Below are 22,640 nucleotides of genomic sequence, written 5' to 3'. Positions count from 1 at the left end.
AGGGCCAGCGAATGTGAGACTTCTGCCAGTAATGATGCATCCTAACAAGGTACTGGCAATCAGTTTTATTATTCTTATTTTTGATTGAATGTAACTCACTTTTAATGGTAAATTAGACAGATTCTGATTTTGCAAACACACACATGTGATGCTGGTGGTAGTACTCATATATTTATAATTAAATATATGCAAAAAAGAAATTTGAATTTCAGGACATAATCCTGAAGTACAAGTCAGAATAGTTTTTATTCTTTCCAGCATGTATGAATCTTGGACTTTCATATTTTAAAAGCAAGTAATGTCCCCAGAAAATCTTTGTGAGGTCATGCTTGGCCTCCTTTGAAGGAATTCACCCATTAATAGCTTTGCTTTCCCCATAAGTCATGCACGAGCTTTACCTCAGTTACCTACAGTACTCTGCTGTCTTCTGAGTACCAATCCTACACATCACTGCAAAATCGTTGCTATCTATAGAGACTTACAGTTATATACTTGCTTTCGATTATCTTTGTAAATGTGAAGAATCATGGGACATTTACTGAAATCATCATGAAAATTTAGAAATAATTTACTAATAACAATGACTTCCATAAGAAAATAAATACTATGAAGGTAATAGCTATATTTTCACATGTGTAACCTGTGAATTTACTAGACAAAACATACAGAACTATGATTCAGCAGCAGCATGCACATTATCACACATGCAAGCAAGACCAGAGGGAATTGATCTAAAGCCCATCTTCCTTCAGTAGCTTCCCTATCCAGCACCCTCTCTTCAATTAGTTTCTGCTTTCTATAGCCTCTTGCCATAGCTTCCAAGTTTGTGTTCATTATCATACGGTATAGGCTATCTGAAAGCTTATTCTCAAATACAAGTATTTTTAAAGGGCTATACAGTATGTGTAGATTTTATGTGTGGAAATATGGTAAACGTTGGTATAGCTTAGCAGTGGCTACTAATCAGTTATAGGATGCTTTCCTAGTGGGAAATCAGTGGTTTGCAGTTGGCTGAAACTTTCAAAACTGTCTAGGAAAGCAGAATATACAGTACCCTTTGATTTTCTCATTGTGAATCCCCTAAATGATTTTGAAAATTTCAACTATTATTGGTAGTTCCATGGTAAAACCAGAACAATGTGACATGGCACTTACCCCTCAGACTGTTGTTTAAGAATCTTGTAGTTTAAAAATCTTATATTTAATTTCCTTCAACTGTCTTATGGCAATTTGGATTTTTGGCGTAATTTATGGGACTTTATTACAAGCCCTATAAAAACTTACCTATTGTATACACTGTACAAGGTGGGGTATGTTCCATTAATCAGAACATCAGAGCCTGGCCAAAAGAAGGTCCCTGCTTTCAAATTTTGGTACATTGCTGTCAACCAGACCTATGGGTAAAGATACAAACAAATGATTTTATGGCATTTACAGCACTGGAGGATCTTAGATCACCAAAGTAAAAATACATAATCGAATCAGAAACATGGGCTGCAAGCATGCATTTCTATTTCTTCTTTCACACATGATGCAGTTGCCTAATGACTACATCTGCTTTGAAGTTTGTTTTCTACATACATATTCTGAAGAAAAATTAGAAGCACAGAAGCCAGGGTGTTGCCATTTCTTGGCTATTCTCAGCATAGAAAAAATCATATAGTTATTTCCATAAATGGCAACAGGTAGTGATGTTTTTTCCTACGGCAAATGCCAACGGAACGAATCATGAAGATGGAAGAATGGTTCAAACCTGTGTCAGGGATGTTCAGGCTCGACATTAGGAAACACTTCTTTACAGAGAGAGTGGTCAAACACTGGAACAGACTTCCTAGTGAGGCGGTTGATGCCCCAAGCCTGTCAGTGTTTAAGAGACACTTGGACAATGCCTTCAACAACATGCCTTAAATTTTGGTCAGCCCTGAATTGGTCAGGCAGTTGGACAAGATGATCATTGCAAGTCCCTTCCAACTGAAATATTCTATTCTATTCTATTCTATTCTATTCTATTCTATTCTATTCTATTCTATTCTGTTCTGTTCTGTTCTGTTCTGTTCTGTTCTAAGATACGGATTCTAGCTATGTGACTTTTGTATAAGAGGGCATATTTCTATTCATCTTACAGAGTACAGCTGTGGTTCTGTTACAACCCTGACGGAATCCTTCATGAAACTTTAGCACCAAAACCTGGATACTTAAGTATACTATAAACGTGACTAGACAGACACATACACAAACGCAATAAATATATAAATTTATATTAAGTAGATATACTATATACTTCATGTGTATTTTTTATATTTTTGTACCATTATTACAGCTTGATATTTGTAGTATGAATTTTAGAATTAATAATAATCACAACCATAGGTACGATCAAGGTGGGGGTTTTTTAATGAAATCTGCTATACATTATATATAAGTGTTCATTTTGCTGGAAATTCAGCTCTTTACTATTCTCTTCCTTGCTTTTATATGCCTGGAATTTCTAAGTGTACTTGTAAATGGATATACTTTGGAAGTAGATTTTCAGATTGCACTTTGTAGCTCGTTGTCAAAAGACAAACAAAACCACACCCCAACAATAAAACCATATCAAAAATTTACTGCGGCTCCCTGTGACAAGAGATCCATTCCAATACTAGCCAAAATATTTAAGTCTTTTTTAATAACTACCACATTAAGTGAAATTTTTAAGTCTCAGTATTAACATTTCAAGAGTTCTTTTGCTTTCATAGCAAACTGTTTTGTAGGCAACCTATAATATGAAGCCGACGGGATATTTAGCACATACTGCAAATATATCACAGAGCTTTGCATCTTATTCTCGTTTTGTTTTATAATATGACACATGAGCCACTCTAGACATAAAGGAATACCATGATGAGAAATAAACCTACTGGCTGTCCCTTCCACCACGAAGGTTCGAATTTTTCCATCCCCGAAAGTGAGAAATGCTTGTTCAAGTCTACATCATACATGCTGTTATCAATAATACCATGAGATTCTGGATACAATCCCTGCAAAATGAAAATAAACAAAAAAACCCCACTGAATCTTGAAATCAAATGGAGTCTAAACTATAAACTATAGTTTATATGGAGTCTAATATGGAGTCTAAACTATAAACTAGCGCTCTTTTATCATAGAAAAAGAACATGCCTTCCTAACTCACACAGATCATCAGATTCCTGCCAACGAATTCAGCATGCCTGTCAAGTTCCCCTGAGTTTCCCAATTTTCTCCCAAGCCCAGTTAAAACCTGATGTGCTATAGATTAAGTACCATATATGTCACATGGCTATATATCCGCTGTCAAATCCATCCTAACACACACTCTTATCAAATGGCTGTGTCCTCACCCATGCTTACACCTATTCAATTAGACTAACAAAGATCAGGAATAACTGGTTCACAGGCCAGAATCAGATAGCATACATATATAGCCACATAGATCATACCTGCATGTACTATCTCAGCATGTCCCTCTCTCTTTTACTCCTATTGCTCGAGTTCCCATGTCCCACAAAACGATTGGCACCACAAAATGCTTTCTATCTCATCCAGATAATGAAAAGGAGAAATAGCAAGTTCTCACTTACTGTGACAATAGTATAGTGGTTTGGAAAGGTTTTTGTGGGGTAAACAGCTCTCATGTATTTTGAATGTGTGCCACACGTTTCTGTAACAGATCATGGAATTAATATAAATTTACTTATCTTTTTTTTAATTAAAAACTAACAGTCTTAAAAAACAAACAAAAAAAAATCACCACAGTCAGTTGCTGTGGTATTTGAAAGTAAATGTGACTCCAAATTAAGACGCATAGATGCTGGTGCCTCCTTTTGAGCTAGGCCTACTGTCCCATTGCAGTCAATGGACCCTGGACACTCAATTCAGCTGCCTAAAGCCTAGATGCCTAGGGCTGTTTGAGACATCTTTAGTGATCTTGCCTGGCCTTCAGATGCTGCTCCTACATCACGTCTGCCAACCCAAATGAATGTCTCAGATACTTCTGAGACCCAAAATGTCACTAGACATGTATATTTACGTAACGAGACTGAAGCCTCTGTTCAGTCCAGGCAAGACATTCTGCAGAACTGTCTAGACACATGGGAAGGACTCAGTTGCTTAAGCACTAGGGTCTGGTGCCTTTTGCGATACCCTCAGATATAAAAGACACCTGCATGAAAGTTGGCAGTCTTAATGCAAGATCACTGGGAAATCTGTGTCCTCCTGACACAGCTGCTCAAGGCCACCTAGGATATGCCACAGCACTCAGAAGAATACTAGAAACATAGGTTAAGGCAACAAATTTGACCTGTGGCACCCTCTGTCTGTCGGTTGAGCTGACTTGCTCTCTAGACTCTTGCAGTGCGCTGTACAAACTGTGCTAATCATAAATGCGCTGACGACAATGAGCATGTAGACATCTAATACGTAGACACCTCCAAGAACATATCTAAATGTAGGTGTCCTGCCCTGGAGTGAATCCCACACCAGGTGTCCTACCTTTATCTCCAAGCATTGTATCACTTCTCAGTAATCTAAGGCACTTACCACACCTGAACATTTATAATATCTAAATCCCCTGTAGTATCAAACTTATTTACACACAAAACAAAGGTGTGATGACTGGAAGATGCGTTAATGCCATTTTTTAATCTAACTCACGTGCAGAAACAGTTCTGTATTAATCTGTAGTCAAATGATTATTTGATTCACACTCAAACACACTTCATTCTTTGATGTACAGCGTTTCAAAGAACAGAAACTGATTTTAACTAAACAACCTCAACTAAACAATGAAAGACTGAAATTATTCAACAAAACAGTTACAGTGTAGTACAGTGTCATGGTTTAGCCCCAGCCGGCAACTAAGCACCACGCAGCCACTCACTCCCCCTCCCGCAGTGGGACAGGGGAGAGAATTAGAAAAAAAACCTCGTGGGTTGAGATAAACACAGTTTCATAGGACGGAAAGAGAGAAGGAAACAACAATGGTAATACCAACAAAGGAATGTACAAGAACAAGTGATGCCCAATACAGCAATTGCTCACAACCCAGTGATCGATAGTCCGTCCCTGAGCAGCAATTTCTGCCCCCCGGCCAACTCCAGTTTATGTACTGGGCATGACGTCGTATGGTATGGAATATCCCTTTGGCCAGCCTGGGTCAGCTGTCCCGGCTGTGTCCCCTCCCAGCTCCCCGTGCACCCCCAGCCTGCTCTCTGGCTGCTCAGCAACAACCCAAAACATCAGCATGTTATCAACAGTTTCTCATCCCAAATCCAAAACACAGCTTCACACTAGCTTCTGTGAAGAAAACTAGCTCTATTCTGGCTGAAACCAGGATATACAGAAAAAAAGGCTTATAAGAACATCAGCATAATTTTTTATGGATTTCTCTTGAATGGTGAAGGAGCTACATTCATAGTGTACATATTCTGTAACAACTAGCTTGATTAGCTCTACTGAAAATCCTAGGTCAATGGAGTTCACAGAGGGGAAATATTATATGCTACAAATCAGCATTTTTTCTTTTGCAAAGAAAGGAATTTCCTTTTCCTTTCCGCTGTAGATTTCTAAGAAGTGTAAGCATGAATGTGCATAAACAATTGTTGAAATTGACCACAAATATGAGTAATGCTGATTAGATCCCTTCTTGTTTGAAAAGATTTCTTGGAAACATAGACATAGCATGGTTTTCATCCCTTTTGTCTATTTGGCATTTCCTTTTCACCTGTTTCAAAAGACTGGAACTGAACACTGACTTCTGCATGCACAATTTCTTCACTGATTCAAGTTGCTTCCAAAGTCAGAATAACATCAAAGGATAAAATACTTGCACAAGAAGTCCGGTTTGCAAACTGCTTCAAGTTCAGCCTTCCGGATACCCCCATTATCCACAAACAAGATTGTTAACTATTCAGTAAAACGTAGTACTTTGTAATATTCATATGACGTTTTCAAATGAGCACAATAGAAACAGAATATGATGTATTCAGAACAGATACAAACACTGTCAATTTAGACTATTACTGCTGAGAAGAAGCTGATAAATATGCAGACATTTTGTCCAGGTACAAAGAATCTTGAGAGCTGAGCTCTAAAATATTCAGGAAATCTTAACAAAGTGTGCATTAATGGGTCTCACTTTTTAGAGCCCTTTACAGCACAAGCTAAAGATCTTCAACTTATGATTTCTCCCAATATTCAGAAATACCGGGAAACAGTTACCTTAACCTTACTGCAATCATATAATATATTAAATTATACCAATACATAAATTATATTGCATTTAAGTCTAATATAATAATATTCACTGACATACTTTTAAATATGCAGCTTCTCTTTAATATCTTAAAATAGCTGACTTGAAAAAGTGCATCTTTGAGGAAAATTTCCCAAAAACCCAGTGCATTTTCTTTCTTTATTATACTTTAATGATGACCTCCTTATCAGCTAGAATTTTTCAATGGAGTACAGAGAATGCAGGAAATCTTTGTCTGGAACTTTTTTTCAGTCTTAAACGGTGTTTGAATGTGTATTTCAAGCTATTTAATAAAAAGCTGCTGGCTGGTCTTAGAGGCCTTGTTAAGAAAAAATTCATTTGCTGTGCACTCAATACAAAAATTAATGTAGAACATGTAATAATGAAAATATAAAACTGATGAGGGAGACCTATTTTGTGATTTTCTTATTGCTGAGCAACACACATGCATGACAGCAGCAAAAGGGACTGGAGAGGTTGCATGCAAACTTTTAAAGAAAATAGTCAAAGCACTCTTGGTAACTTACTGAGTTTTGCAATATTAGGCATCAAAGAACTCCAAGTTTGCAAGTATTCTGCTCTAAACCCATCCATTGAAAAAAGGATAAGTGGTGGCAGATCAAACCTACAAGAAAATATGAGTTTGTCATCATAACGAAGTTTGGAGAGTTGGTGAGTTGTTAACTTTAACAATATAAATTCTACTTTTAAAAGCAGGATCTGGAATTTCCAAGTACATTGAGATAAACAAATGGTTCAATTTTGAGAGCAAATACAAAATCTTCCCCCCAAAAAACACTGGAGGAATAAAATAGAAGCTACTCAGTAGATATAGAACCTAGAAAAAGAAAATGCGTTTTGTTAATCTTTTAATTACAAATACAAATAAATACAAATGCTGCAGACTACCATCGAAATACAAACCCAGAGTATAGAACAACCAAAGTACCTCTGTACATAGTAATGGGTTGAATTCTGTCTTTTGTCTCTTAATTCATCTTAAAAAATCTTCCAGGGCAGCTGCACAAGGACTGTAAAAGTACAGCAGTCAACCAGCAAGCAATTAGAGTCCACTGGTCTCAGTGCTGGGAAATGTAATCTCTTTACAATGCCAGGTTTGTGCTAACCTCTTACTTTACCACATTGCCTTTGTGAAGACATCACTAAGCAGTCCATGTTCTTCGTAGATTATACCTTACAAGTTTCTCAGCTCTCATAGAGCTGGAGAACACTTCTTTGCCGCAAGGCTCCTGACAAACTGAAATCAAAGCTACAAAAGGAATGCAGCAGCTGCTAATGTGCTTAGGGTAAGACTTTATGTAAAGAAACAAGGATAAAAGCCTCAGATCTGAGTTCACACAGTAGGCATGATAAAGTATACACAAACTGCAGCTGATCTCTAGAACAGCATTTAAATTCCTGTTAAAAAAAATCTAATTAGATGGTGCTACCTGTGAAAATAAACTTCAAAGTTATTAAACATGCTTTCTCTTAACCAACCTAAAAGGTCTCCTAAAGAAAAATGCATTATCAGTTATAAAGTGCTGGTGCTATAGCACCTTTTTTCATAGCACCAAGTGACAAAATCACTAGGAGTAAGTCATCTAGTTCTGCAAATTCAGTCTTTTTGTTAATCATCATTATATATTACACAGTCTCCCTAGAAACATATAAATAAATATAAAAATTGTAAACATACAATTAAATTAAAAATGTAGTTTGAAGTAGCCTTCACTGCACGTAGTATCTAAAAAAACCCCAACTGTTTGTAATTTCTAGGAATGGTTCACTACACAAGCCTGGAAAATACTGATAACTGACTCCAAAACATTTTTTGGAGTAATACTTTGAGTCATAACTATTAAAAAAAAGTTATATATTTGGGCTGTAATCACTATCCCAGTTTGTTTCTCATTCATAGTGGTCTTTCCAAAACACAGAAGTACACTTGCATCAACAATTTGTATAAAAACAGTTTGTATAAAACAGCTTCTTGATTTGAATCTGAAATTAAATGGAGCTTTATAAAGCAATGCTGTTTACAGCACTTAAAGAAGCCTTCCTCCACTAGTTTCCAGGCTTTAGCCTATGAAACTGCATTAACTCAGCAAGTTATTTGTTAACCTAAGTAGTATATACTTGTACCTCTGTTGGGAGATGCATGCAAGAACCCATGAAGAGGCCACAATACTAAAGGTATTATTGTTAAAATTAAACTAAATTGGCAGTAAAATAGATGGAATAATGGATAACATCACAAATACCATAACTGAACCAGAAAACAATTGATTTTTCTTTGAGAACAACTTTTAAACTGTGCTTCTGCCTAGCCTCTAACAATGATTCCTCAATACTGCACAAATAGCAAAACATCTACAGGTGGACATCAGAATTACTATGTTTCAGCGTTTGCAAATATATGGCTAATTTCATAGATTCCTTTTTAATATACCTTTCTTCCACAGATAATTCAAGTAAAAAACCCCATTTGATAAAAAATTACAATTGCAAATTCTAACAGTTATTACAGCTTGCATAAGGTGATTTATCAGAATTATCACACATACAATATGGTAACATAAAATGGACTATGAACAATTTGTGACACATGAAACTTGAGATAACTCTAACAATTTTTTCAGGTCTTTGCAAACTGACTTTCAGTCTGGATTTTAACTCCTGTACTCTGCTCTAAACTATAAATGATAAATGAAAGTGCAACAAAATGACAAAGGTTTTAGAAGTAAAAACATCGCTAGCCACAAACGGCTTTTATAGAATATTCTTCAAGGCCGGATCCTTATTCTCAGTAAATATGAAAACCTCATGAAGACCTGCTTCAGGCCACTGGAGTATTTCTGACCATCACAATGATTGTGCTTGCTAAGAAGAAAAAAAGATTTTATCCTACCCAGCTGGACACTGAGGAGTTTCAAGTGATATGCATGGTTCTTCTACCCAAGGTATTTCACCTAACAAGATGAAAGAAAGTACTAAGTCAGCATTAAAAAACCCCACACAAACAACACATAATTTTCCTGGTTGATCTTTTTGGAGCTCTTCCTGGTACTTTTTCTGCTTCAATACAGAATTATAGAAACATAGGGCTAAATATACCTTTAATGCAAAATATTTGGCTCTCAAAGCCTGGAAGGGCTGATGCTTTCAGTTGTAAGTTAAAAACAAAGTACATATACTACACAGCAAAGTAAACAAACAAAACAGAAAAGAAATCACTGTGAAAGTTTATCCTAACTTTTACCTGTATCCTGTCTACGCAGGATCACTGCCGCCTTTGCAGATACCACTTACACATTTAGAGATGATTGCCAGGGCTTCCTTTAGCTTTTTTTTTTTGTTGTTGTAAAGAGCCTAAACTCCTTCAGTCTTTCCTTGTTGACCATGGCTTCCAAATTTCAAGTAATTCTTTCTCTTATCCTTTGAATATTCTCCATCTGGTTCACAGCTATACTCATGTATTTTAATGTTTGCCCATCTCTTTGGAAGAAATAAGGGAGGTCAATAAGAGATGCAAGAAGGAAAGCATCCAAGAAAGGAAAAAATATAAAGAAAAGAGAAGCAGCAGTGGCTGTTGAAGTTCTTGGCTCATTACAGAAAGCTTGTCTCCGAGTAAGCAGCCAAAGGCAGGGGTGTGCAGTGACCTTAACTAGGTCAGCTCAATCAATTTAGCACCTAGTTAATCTCCTGACTGCTTTTACCCTTAATTTGTATGTAGATGACAAATATAATTTTGCAGGAGTTAGGATCTGATTTTGCCAGTGCTAGTCCTCATGTGTTTAGCCAGAGTCTGTAGACTGAAACAATTAGCCATGAACAAAGATATTCAGAAGTAAGTAAAACAAAAGAAACCCAAACTGAAAATTAATTTCTAATAAAAAGGATGGAAAATTTTATATTAGGGATGATTACTACAACATGTACTTTGTATTGCATGAAGTTTGAAGCAGAAAACATGTCTCAATCAATTTTTGAAGAAAAAAAGAAAATAAACAATCCAAAACCCCTGCATTTGGTATACTGCTGCAATATTCAAAATATTCTGTCTTTATTATGAATGCCACATTCACATTGCTCTCCAGAAGCTGTCTTTTTCCCAGTCAAAAATACCAAAAGCTTCACCTCAAAACATCTTAATTTTCCAAAATGTCACTGTAAGACTCTAATGTTGAGAAACAAATGCATCTACCTCTATATTTGCCATGTTTACCCATCTGTTTATTTCACAGGATAATTTACATATAAAACTTTTTGACTTTTGATTTACCTTTGCAAACACTGTTGTAGTTTACACAGCAGTCTTTTTTCTGCAAGCAGTCATCAGAACAAGAACAGTAACTTCCAGGTATCCGTGTCTCACCACAACGGAAATTAGTGCACCTCCAAGACTGCGCTGAAAATTGGAAGAAAAAGTTTACGATTCAGTTCACAGAACTGTATGTAAACTCCTTTCTGTGAAAATCCCCCAAACAGGTAAAGAAAAAAAAAAAAAGAGTTTTTGTTAAACTATAATTTACTTGTCCTGCTTGAGTTGCTTTAGAAGTTTTATCGGAAAGGAAAATTCAAGATTTTGTTTAAAACATAAAGCCTATTTCTGCAGCCATTGAATGGTAACACAGAGTCATAGAATAATTTATTTTAAAAAGGTGTCTCTTCAATGCCTTCCACTCTTTCAGGAAGATCTGAAAAAACAATAATCAAACCCATGTTTTTCCAACAGAAGAGAAAGAGAAGGAAACAGATCTTTTTTCTGCTTTTGCACTGATTCCAGCAGACAGAAAAAAAAAAAAAAAAGAGAGGTAAGGGCTGAAGCGGACAGAAAAAGTGACAAGAGTGAAGAAACTCCTGAGCAGCTGCCAGGAGAGCTCAGAGAGTAACTGGAGAGGAGTCTGGCCTCAGTGCAGAGCCAGGCCGGTTCCCTGGAAGATGAGTGCACTCCTCCAAACCCAGGTCCCCACCGAGCACTGCATGAGACTGGGGAGTGCACCCAGCCAGGAAACACCCGTTCATTTTGGAAAATGCAAGAGGTGCCAGCACAGCAGCATCATTTCAGGGCCCTGGTCAAAGATAACCTATGATTTCTGCTCATGCTCATCCACAGCTTTATCTGGGCCAGGAAATATGCACTGCAAATGCTTTGGTTACCCACAGGGGACAAAAATAGGGGGATTTGATTTGAGAAAGACACAGGAAGATTTCATGTCCTGCTAGGTCGCCAAGTCACGGCCCTATAGGCATCAGAGTGCAGCAGCAACTCAACATCGCCATGTCCTTCCCTCCTTGAGGGAATGTGACATAACTTTTGTATATCTCCATAAATAAGAGAATTTATCTTTTTCCAATTACTATCACATAAAAAACCAACTCCCCCAAAAAATGGAAACCAGTGAGCATTGCCTGTAGGGGAACATACTTGGCTCCACGCAGGTGTCCTCGTAGTCCCAGCAGCAGTCCCGGCGCTCCTCCTGCCAGCCACTGTCACACCGGCAGCCAGGCACCTCTTTCCTGTGAGGCTCATTGCACTTGTGCCTGCAGCTGACTGTAAGGAGAAGGCAGCGAGTCTGAGTGCTCGGATAACCCTGTCCCAGACGAGTCAGTTAAATGGATCATGGACACAGGCTGCAGGGAGAAATGTGCTGAATAATTTCCCAAATCCACTTCCCAAGAAATTTTCCGATGCAATCACTAGTGCATGGGTCGGCAAGGAGAAACAAAAGCCATAGGAAGTCCTCTGGATGTAGAAGGTCCTGGTGGCTGTTTGGGCTGTGCAGAGAGCCTGCAGCAGGGCTGTTTCTGCTGCAAGTCTCCTCAGGACTGGGTGGCACAGGAAGCAATGCCTGGGTGTCCCACCCAGCCAGCATGAGGAGGGCGAAACTGGCATCTCCCCCACTCATTTCTGGGTCTGGGATGTGAGAGGAACCACAGAATCACTAAGGTTGGAAAACACATTTAAGATCACCAAGCCCAACCATCAACCCAACACCACCATGCCCCCTAAACCATGTCCTGAAGTGCCACGTCTACATGTTCTTTGAATACTTCTGGTGATGGTGACTCCACCACCTCCCTGGGCAGCCTGTTCCAATGCTTGACCACTCTCTCAGTAAAGAAATTTTTCCTAATATCCAGTCTAAACCTCCCCTGGTGCAACTTGAGGCCATTTCCTCTTGTCCTATCACTAGTTACTTGGGAGACCAACACCCACGTTGCCACAACCCCCGTTCACGTAGTTGTAGAGAGTGATAAGGTCTCCCCTCAGCCTCCTCTTCTCCAGACTGAACAAGTCCAGTTCCCTCAGCTGCTCCCCATAAGACTTGTGCTCCAGACCCCTCACCAGCTTCGTTGCTCTTCTCTGGTCACGCTCCAGCACCTCAATGTCCTTCTTGTAGTGAGGGGCCCAACACTGAACACAGGATTCAAGGTGCGGCCTCACCAGTGCCGAGTACAGGGGCACAATCACTTCCCTACTCCTGCTGGCCACACTATTCCTGATACAGGCCAGGATGTTGTTGGCCTTCTTGGCCACCTGGGCACACTGCCGGCTCATGTTCAGCCGGCTGTCAACCAGCACCCCCAGGTCCCGTTCTGCCGGGCAGCTCTCCAGCCACTCCTCCCCAAGCCTGTAGCGTTGCACAGGGTTGGTGTGACTGAAGCGCAGACTCCCGCTTTGGATGTTCCCTAATGTACCTGCCAGGGAGCTGTGTGGGACAGGGGCTCCCTCAGGGCCCGGCACCCAGAGCCATGGGGGCTCCCCAAGGGGTGGCTGGGCAGGGCCTGGCAGTCAGGGCCCGTCCCACCACCCCAGCCAGGAGTGGGGCAGCTGGGGGGCACCAGGGCAGCCCCACCCCAGGCACTGGGCACCTCCCTGGGGACAGGGACAGGGACAGGCCAAGGCCAGGCTGTTGGCCCGTGGGTGGGCCTGGCTCAGCAGGACTTATGGCTGGGCTGGGCAGGGCTTCAGGGGACCTGGAGACCAGCCCTGCTGTGGCATCGCTAGGGCAGGGGCTGATGGCCCCGTGGGGCTGAAATGGGGTCCTGGGCCATAGGCTGGCTGGGGGCAGCCCCAGGAGGCTGGGCAGGGCCCATAAAGCTTATTAGTACACTTGGGACTCTGACCATACCTCTCCCACTTATTCGTTACAATGCCTGTACAAATCCGTACACATCTGCAGGTTTGGTTGTTTTGATTGAAAGAAAGAAAAGTGTCCAAATGAGGGGCCTCGTGTTGGAAATGGAGACATGCAGTTCCTTACCACAGCTCTGACACCTTTGTGCAGGGAGAAGGGAGAGCTCTGGCTCTCCCAAGGACAGCCGAGGACAACCCCAAATCTCCAAACATCACCCGCAGCTCCCCACTAGACAAGACAAGCCTTGTGTCCGCATTCCCCGTACTGCAGAAATATTGTTTGAACCACTTTGAGCACCTACTTTTCCAGCTTTCTTGTCCATTCTCACTGTTAGACAGGGATGGGTGTAACTACTCAGATTCACTGGTGCAATTCTATTAAGATTGCCAAAGGGTTCATGCTTTTGCAGGGTGCACTGCCTACAAAATTTGGGCTTTAATATCCACTGTGTAGAAAACATGTAGAGATAAAATCTTTTTTTTTCAAGTTACCCAGCTTGTTTCACATGTAGAAAGTTCTCATGTTGTACCTTGCATTTTAAGTGTTCAATGCAAGAAAGCTTTCCAGATAATTAGAATAACAAACTATATGTAATAAGCATAAAGGGATCTGTCAAAAGTAGAGATGGAAGAAATTACTGAGGGTTAACTCTTTTATAACTGGGATCTGTTATGTAAAGAAAGAGCTGCAATTTTTCACAAATGTACATAAACATATGGAAACAGTTTTTTTGTGTCTTTTTGGCTGAAGTTTAGGGTATTTAGTTTAATTTTTCCTCTCCCATTCGTTTCTGAATGACTCAAAGTTGTTCAGATGTTCTACCTGATTTAAAATGATACAGAATATAGCATGGTGAGTCTAAATCAGAAAAAATGTAAACCTTTTCCTCTATCTGTAATGGAATTGTTCATAGCGCTCGTAATTTGTAATCCATGCTTCTAATATCTTTATAATATTTACATAATTATATGAGGTCAGGAATTTAGTACTTCATTAACTTTTATGCTGAATAGTCAGTACAATTACAGGAGCTATAAGGAAATTTACCTTTAGTATATAAACATAATCAATTGCACTATCACCAAATGCAAACTCTGGGCAAATTTTTAAACATACAGAATGACAGGTCCTCCTGACTCCTTTCCAGGCCCCTTCTCCAGAGACCACAAGCCCCCAGCACCTGTCTCAACCACGACTCCCTTTGCTCCTGAACAGCACAACTCTTTCTCACTGCCCTCATAGCAAATGCAGCTACACCAAGGTGCATGCCACTCAGGGCTGAGGCTTCCCCCCCCACTCCGTGGTGTAATACCATGTGTTGCTCCTTCATCTTTCCCAAGCAGGTCTGGTTATGAAAATAGCAAATAAAGTTAGTCAGTCTCTATTTAGGGTTGCTCTGCAACACCAGCAGTCAGAGGCACCAAAATGGCACAATTATGACCAGGTTCCTCAGGTAAATGTCAGTGAAGACTCAAACTGTAGGTATCTACATATTTTACACAGAAATTGTAATGCAACATACACGTCACCAAAAAGCAGTTAGAGTACCAACTCATCCTATTTACTAGGCCCATAGTATTGAAAGATCTCAGAAGGACCTAAGACTTGATGAATAAATAGGTAAACAAGTTCAATATGTGTTGATTAAGAAAGAGACTGTGCTTCCTTGAACTCCTCCAGTATGAGATCACTATTGTTTTGATTCTAAAGCAGGTATTTTATTTAATTCACATGTGGCGTGTGTGTTTGTTCTCATCTGGATTGAACCCCTGACATGAATACAGTGCTTTGTTTTTCGAACTAAAAAATAACATTCTTCCAGATCAAAGCATTACCCGCTTTTTACCATAGCTTTACAGAAATTGAAGTTTTCACAGAAATTCCTAATCAGTTTCATTAACCGCTTTAACTATGCCGAATGTACCCAAAGCGTGAGTCCCAAAGACAGTCCAATGATATCTCTTCTACAAAGCATATTTTTTAAATAAATGCAAAGTATTACATGTAATAAGATAGCTCCTATCTCAAATTTCCTAGAAGTATTATTACGATAAAATTTCCAAACCTGCTGTGAATTAGGTTTAACACTTCTGAAAAGAGAAGTAAAGCAGTCAGTGGTTTACGTTAGGTTTTTTCAAGTATAGATTGTGAGTGTACAGGTTTTATACAATCCAACTTGAAAAATGCAAGAACTTTATTTTCACAGCCAGTAAGTTTTCACAGATCATTTACATTACACCATAAAAGAGGCTCTGCTGAAATCCTTTACCAGATCTAGCTTCAGCGGCAATTATGCTGAAAGTATCATAAACATACCTTGCTCCTGGTCTCCACGGTTCAGTCCAAGTCCTAAACCCAGTCCCAGGGATACAACCACCAAAGCACACACCAGAACCTGTTACACAGACACAGGAAAATTGAAGTTCACAGTTGTGATAAACTCTTATGTTTATTAGAAATTAACTGTATGATTATTATTTCTATAAACATATGATTTCTTATGAACTAATCATTTCTCTGAAATTGTCCACTAACAAATTGGAGATGTTCTGAGCCTGAAGATACTAGACGCACAAGAATGATATTCTCATGAACTGCTTACAAGCCAACACCTTAATACCACACTTCTAACCTATGGCCGGTCCCATGTTGTAATCGGGGAAGTTTTTGCTGGGGAAAAGGTAGTAGGAAGTAATCAATATATTTACCCGTTTTGCATATTCTTTATCTGTGTAAAGAGAAGGTAATTCCTTTTATTTAGCTTCTGTATTTTCCTGAAATGCTCAGCAGGATTTCTTAAGAGACTGTTGGATAGAGGCTGCAAGTGTCAAATTTTCATCCACATACTAGTTTCTCATAATAAATCACCCTGTTAGTGAGGTTAGAGGAAACTGGAAGGAGACAAACAGCCCAAGGAAACCCCATCACAGAAAGAAGCATAACATTTGGGAGGTTGGGGAAGAGCTGAAGAGGCCTCTGCCAGCTTAACAGACGCTGAAGATGAATGGCAAGGTATGCTGGCTGAAAGGCAGAGCGAAAAGTGTCAGCCCTCTCGGAGTATTTCAGTGTATGCACTTTCCTCTTCACTAAGGCAACGATGGGAAAGAAAATGCGTATCACAGAAAATCACCATAAACCAGCCCAGTTTACTTCCCATTTTTGCCTCAGAGTCTTCTTTTGTCTTCTGCCTTTTCCAGGAGCCACAAGGCACTAGCAAATACTGAGATTCAAAATACAGTAGAAATAAGAGCAGCTTACCCTCATACTCAGTATTACTGTAATGGAGCCTCTTAACTGAGACTACAGCAATTACAAGGAACTGAGAAAAACTGTATGTGTGTGTAGGAGATAACCAAGTGCACATATGCTGTCCTGTTACTTTTCGCCCACCTCTGCCCACATGAATACCCTAGGCTCTTTGCTGCTGCCCGTCCTGCCTTGCGGGCATGGGGCAGAGGTGTGGCAGCGGGGAGGGCTGCCCAGTTCTCAGGCGTGGGTGTACAGCTGGGCCACGGAGCAGCTCCACGCCGGGACACGGTGTACGTGCTCATTGTTCCTTCCCGCAGACCAGGAAGATGCAGGCACACAAGGCACAAAGGCAGGAGTGTGGCACACTACAACTAGCCCTTTGACAGAGACAACCAGGAGACCTAACTGCGAGTCTGGCGCGGCATATACCTCTTCTTCTGGACAGATACAGTAGCAGGGGCTCCTTCCAGACCTCACACTTTCCACTCCTGCTGCTGTGCTCCCTGCAGCCGTGCTCAGGAATGTCCTTTCTCCCTTGCTGCCCACCCTCTCCAGCCCCATCTCTCTGTTTTTTCCCCAAGCAACACAACACCAACAGCACCAAAGCTACTTCCCTCACACTTTCTTTCTTGCACCTTTACTTTCTTCCTGCTGCTCAGTCCCTGGTTTTTGTACAGCAGAAATACTCCAAAAGTAGGAATGGAAATGGAATTGGTGAGAGAACTGGGTAAGAGAGACAGATGGGATAAACATGTTTGGAAAGATTGTCCAAAGTGGCAGAAATGGTGAAGCACCTCAAAGAGAGACCCCAGGCATGAAGGCAGCAGTTTAATCCTACATCCAGTCACCATGGACCAGGGATCAGGGGGCACATTTGGGCTGCAGCAGTGGCCACTCTTTCTGGGCAGGAAGGATAACATGGCCAGGGTAACATAAGGTTTTATTTCACTGAGTACAGATCAGTCCAACCACCAGGGCATGCACTTTCCACCTTAAAGTTCACTATGGTTTTACCCTCCATTTTCATTAAAACTCACATTTGGAACTGAAATAAATAAATTATACTAAATTGAAAGTACAGTTAATACAACAACAAACATTCCCACTGCTGCAAGCAATGAGAGAGCTTAAGTAAAAACCAAAAACTCACAGCAGGTGTACAGATGAGAGGCGGCATTTATTACAGCATTTACACAAAGACCCTTGATTTTGGGACATTCACCCTTACGGTGATATAACATTCGTAGCACCTATTCAAAACCTCAGACTTTCCACAGCTATGCCTAAATTCAGGACTACGGCTACTTATTCATAAAAAAGTTGTGCCTAATGCACATGCTCTGTTCTCTGGAGGACTTATTAGATGGTGTGACTACTATTTGTGAGTACACAATTCTCTGCCTAAGCTTTCAGGAAAAAGTTGCCAAGGAAGTACTTCATGCTTATAGTTTATAAAAAATGTAGATAAATGGTGTAGAATATTAACAGTTTACACCCCCAATATTTAGATTTTTTTTTTAATAAGCAAGTATTTGAAAAACAGTGTATCTGGAAGAATGAATATGTTTTAGTATACTTAAATTTCTCACTTTACTCTTCCAAGTACCTCTTGAAAGTATAGCTTACTTTCCTTCATAGTTAGGCATTTTTCCCACATTGTTTCTCATGATCCCTTTATTTTTACTGAAAACTTAAGGAAAAATATGTCTGTCATTTTATCCTCTCTTTTTTTATCAATTTCCGATATTTCTCTCATATTTTATGCAATCCTTGCACAATACAGCATTAAGCAGGAAGTTGTACTACATGGAATTGTTCTGATGACATAGAGCTGAAAAGCATCATAACTTGACTCTCTTTTTCACAGAGCTGTTTTCAAAATCAAATTTTGAGTCTTTCCAAAATCAGTACCTGTCATTTTCTTTAAATTCCAATTTACAGATGCAAGAGCTTGTGCAAATATATACATATATTTTTTTAATGTTTGTTTCTTTTGTGCTGACAAACAGAAGCTTGAAACTGTATATTGGCTACAACGAAAGATATAAAAAACGTCACAAAACTCCTACACATTATTATTTACAAGGCAGCTGCATGACTCTTAATGAAAGAGTTGACACAGTATTTGAGATGTGGGACTGGCAATACTCTACGAAACAGTTCATTAGTCTTTTCCCAACTTAGCTTTTCAACGATGCCTTGCCTACATGTTCTGTTTTGTTAATGACAAATCCAAAGATAAAAAAGTAAGCAAAAAGGAACTGTGGCTGTTTTGGCTACAAACACATCCATTTTAAACAACTGTCTAAAATAAAGTAGTGAAGCAATGTCTTTGCTGTGCAAAAGAACTGACAGGTTATTGCAGTAAAACAAAAAGTGCAGTCAACTGCCAGAAAAAAAACATGTTTTTTGATAAGTATCAGATAAGTACATGATAAGTACCAGAAGAACTTTAGAAATCTACCAGTGAAGTTAGTGCATTCATGCCGTAAAACTGTAAGCACTGTAAGCTACCCTGAATTATTATGTTAATACAACTAAACTTCTAAAAATCATGCAGATTTTAAGAATTGTTAAATCAGCAGCCCTGAGAGAACAGCACCTACTTACAGCACAGGTGACTTTGTACTTCAGGAGGGTGTTTTTCTTCACGTACTCTCTTGGTTTTAAAGACACCTCATCCAAATGTCCGCTGTAATGTTGGATGGTGTCATCCTGAAGCTCCATTTTGCCGAGACCTGCCTCTCAGCCACGTGTTTGCTGCGTTCCTCAGCCTCCCCAGCGGGTCTAGCTGCTGGCTAAGACGCTGCTCCTGCTTCAAGAGGGTACGTACTTTGCTCATAGGGCTTTTACGAGATCTTTGCTTTTGCATTCAGTGATAAGTTTACAGGAAGCCAAAGTAAGCAGGAAAACGACTCAGAAAGGTCAAAGGCTGAAAAGCATTATCTGTGGGCAGAGCATCTGTGTGTTGCATTTCAAGATAAGGACGCCATTAAGTAAACTCTTAACTGGAGGTTGGAAGTAATAAGCAATATAAGCAGTATAAGCAATAAAATGGAAAAATGACACAAATCCAAGTACTCAACTATTCAGTTAAAAGCTTGTCATCCAGAGTATTTGTTACCTTCATAGAAGGTGAAGCACCTCTTACTTCATAGAAGGTAACAAATATATTAAACAAAACCAATATGAAAGTAGACAGTTAACTCCTGCTCTGTGTCACGCCTCTGTTTTCAGGTCCCTTCCCTTATTTGCACCAGAGGATTCCTCCTGTTTGGATTCAATCCATATTTGTCACATACTTCTTTCAGCTTGTTACATCTTTTTTTCAGTAGTGATAGATGTACTTATTAAAAACAAATGGTATACAGCCAAATCAGATGAAATAAAAAAATAAAAAAGTTTTGTTTAAGTACAATTTGAAATCCATTTCTATTTCAATTTGGTGGTTAATGGAAGGTTTGTTTGTTATGAAAATATACATTCTGAGCCTACTAGGTAACTATTCAAATGTTGATCTGATTCTAGAGTTGGGCACTGCATAAGCTGTAATTTATAATAAATAAATTTGTAACATTTATAATTATAAAAACAAATCCAAAACATACTACTGTACAAGCTGGTATGATGAAACTTAACCCCATCCCAGCCCAAACCAGTACAATCCCTACCCCTTATTCTACAACATGCTCAGGTCGCATATTATCTAATATATCCCTATTAATCACTGTCCTTCCCCACTGCCCATCCTTTGCTATATAGACAGATATCATTCTCTTAGTCAATGGGCCACCCCTGTAAAATGTCCATTGAGTTCTTTTCCATGAGATATAGTCCCTTCCCTTGGGAAAAGGACCTGGGGGTGCTGGTTGACAGCCGGCTGAACATGAGCCGGCAGTGTGCCCAGGTGGCCAAGAAGGCCAACAACATCCTGGCCTGTATCAGGAATAGTGTGGCCAGCAGGAGTAGGGAAGTGATCGTGCCCCTGTACTCGGCACTGGTGAGGCCGCACCTTGAATCCTGTGTTCAGTTTTGGGCCCCTCACTACAAGAAGGACATTGAGGTGCTGGAGCGTGTCCAGAGAAGGGCAACGAAGCTGGTGAGGGGTCTGGAGCACAAGTCTTGTGAGGAGCGGCTGAGGGAACTGGGCTTGTTCAGTCTGGAGAAGAGGAGGCTGAGGGGGGACCTTATCGCTCTCTACAGCTACGTGAACGGGGGTTGTGGCGAGGTGGGTGTTGGTCTCTTCTCCCAAGTAACTAGTGATAGGATGAGAGGAAACAGCCTCAAGTTGCTCCAGGGGAGGTTTAGACTGGATATTAAGAAACATTTCTTCACTGAAAGGGTTGGAAGCATTGGAACAGGCTGCCCAGGGAAGTGGTTGAGTCACCAGCCCTGGAGGTATTTAAAAGACATGCACATGCGGTGCTTCGGGGACATGGTTTAGTGGTGGACTTGGCCTTAGGTTTACAGTTGGACTCAATGGTCTTAAAAGTCTTTTCCAACCTAAATGATTCCATGATCCAGGGAGGCACCTGCTCCACTGTGGACCTATGCACAGCCACAGATGCTTTGGGGTGTATCTGCTCTGGCATGGAGTTACTCACAGGTCCACAGTCCCTTCAACTGGAGTTCAGACTGCCTACTACAGCAGTACAGGAATAGCAGCGATGCCCTGCCCATCTGCCAGCCCAGGCATGTGGCCAGTGCCGTTATCAAAATGTTCCCAGGCACAGCAAAGTAAGATGATAAGCACTACAGCAAATAGCAGCCACTAACAATCGCCAGACTCTAATATACAGCAAAGCAAGCAAGTCCCGTGGCAAGCGCAGGAGCCTGTCAATTATGAACTAAACAGCTGTAGCAGCTATAAATCTGGTCTAGCACATTCTGATGAAATCTGTCGTTATCTTGAACCCCTCTGGCCCCGCACTGGGTGCCAAAAAACACTCTTGTGGGTTAACCCCAAGTAGGCAGCTCAGCCCTACACAGCTGCTCACTCATTTCCCGCCTCAGGGGGATGGGGGGCAGAATTGGAAGGGTAAAAGTGAGAAAACTTGTGAGTTGAGATAAAGACAGTTTTTTAGGTAAAGCAAAAGCTGCGCATGCAAGCGAAGTAAAATCAGGAATTCATCACCACTTACTATTGGCAGGCAGGCGTTCAGCCCCTTCCATGAAAGCAGGGCTCCATCACACCTAACAGTTACTTGGGAAGACAAACTCCATCACACTGACCGTCCCCTCCTTTCTCCTTTTTTCCCCAATGTTTTATTGCTGAGCATGACATCATAAGGTGTGGGGTATCCCTTTGGTCAGTTGGGGTCAGCTGTCCTGGCTGTGCCCCCTCCCAGCTTCTTGTGCACCCCTAGTCTGCTCGCAGAAATGTCCTTGAGGCACTGTAAGCACTGCTCAGCAATAGCTAAAACAGGGCAGGGTATCAATACTGTTTTCATCACAAATCCAAAACATAGAACCATACAAGCTACCGTGAAGAAAATTAACTCCATCCCAGCCAAAATCAAGACATAAATTTACAAAAGGAGCAAATATGACTTCTGAGAGTGTGAACCATCAGTGTAGGCACCCAGGGTGAATTTCTGCTCCTATTGATGTAAAAGAAAATAATTTAGCAAATGAAATAGGATGTGCTCTCATGTATTTGATTTTGCTACTTTTACCTAATCATTGCTCTAATTTCACAAACATTACTGCACACATGATGAATTTCTATGAAACTTCTCACTGATAAAATAAGAATATAAAACGTCATGAGCATTGACCAAGAACCCAGACTTTTGTCTCTAATGATCAAGGGCCTCACACATTTAAAAATACTTCTTTTCATCCCTACCAAAAGACAATTCACACAAAAAAGTGATCCATATGATCAATACTTAAGAGTAAAGAAAACAACAGGGAAGAAGGAAATAATTATCAATTATCCTTTCTGTTCTCAGTTACTAAATTGTAAATTT

The 22,640-nt window shown here is 40.2% G+C and overlaps 1 protein-coding gene across 1 annotated transcript; it reads right to left on the bottom strand.

Annotated features, from left to right (window-relative positions):
* Positions 1–1,284: 1,284 nt before the first annotated feature.
* Positions 1,285–19,395, bottom strand: LOC104619144 (ectonucleotide pyrophosphatase/phosphodiesterase family member 3-like; the record flags this gene model as incomplete). The annotated part of the gene is made up of 9 exons (XM_010284928.1): positions 19,279–19,395; positions 15,736–15,814; positions 11,706–11,831; positions 10,560–10,685; positions 9,186–9,246; positions 6,802–6,899; positions 3,603–3,682; positions 2,901–3,020; positions 1,285–1,394 (listed from the first exon to the last, which is right to left on the bottom strand). Coding segments are annotated over exons 1-9 (917 nt in total), but the record flags the coding sequence as incomplete, so codon positions are not given.
* Positions 19,396–22,640: the final 3,245 nt, after the last annotated feature.

Source organism: Phaethon lepturus, unplaced genomic scaffold, assembly GCF_000687285.1.
Source record: "Phaethon lepturus isolate BGI_N335 unplaced genomic scaffold, ASM68728v1 scaffold10474, whole genome shotgun sequence".
Classification (NCBI taxonomy): domain Eukaryota; kingdom Metazoa; phylum Chordata; class Aves; order Phaethontiformes; family Phaethontidae; genus Phaethon; species Phaethon lepturus.
This window is presented reverse-complemented; position numbering and strand designations above follow the sequence as displayed.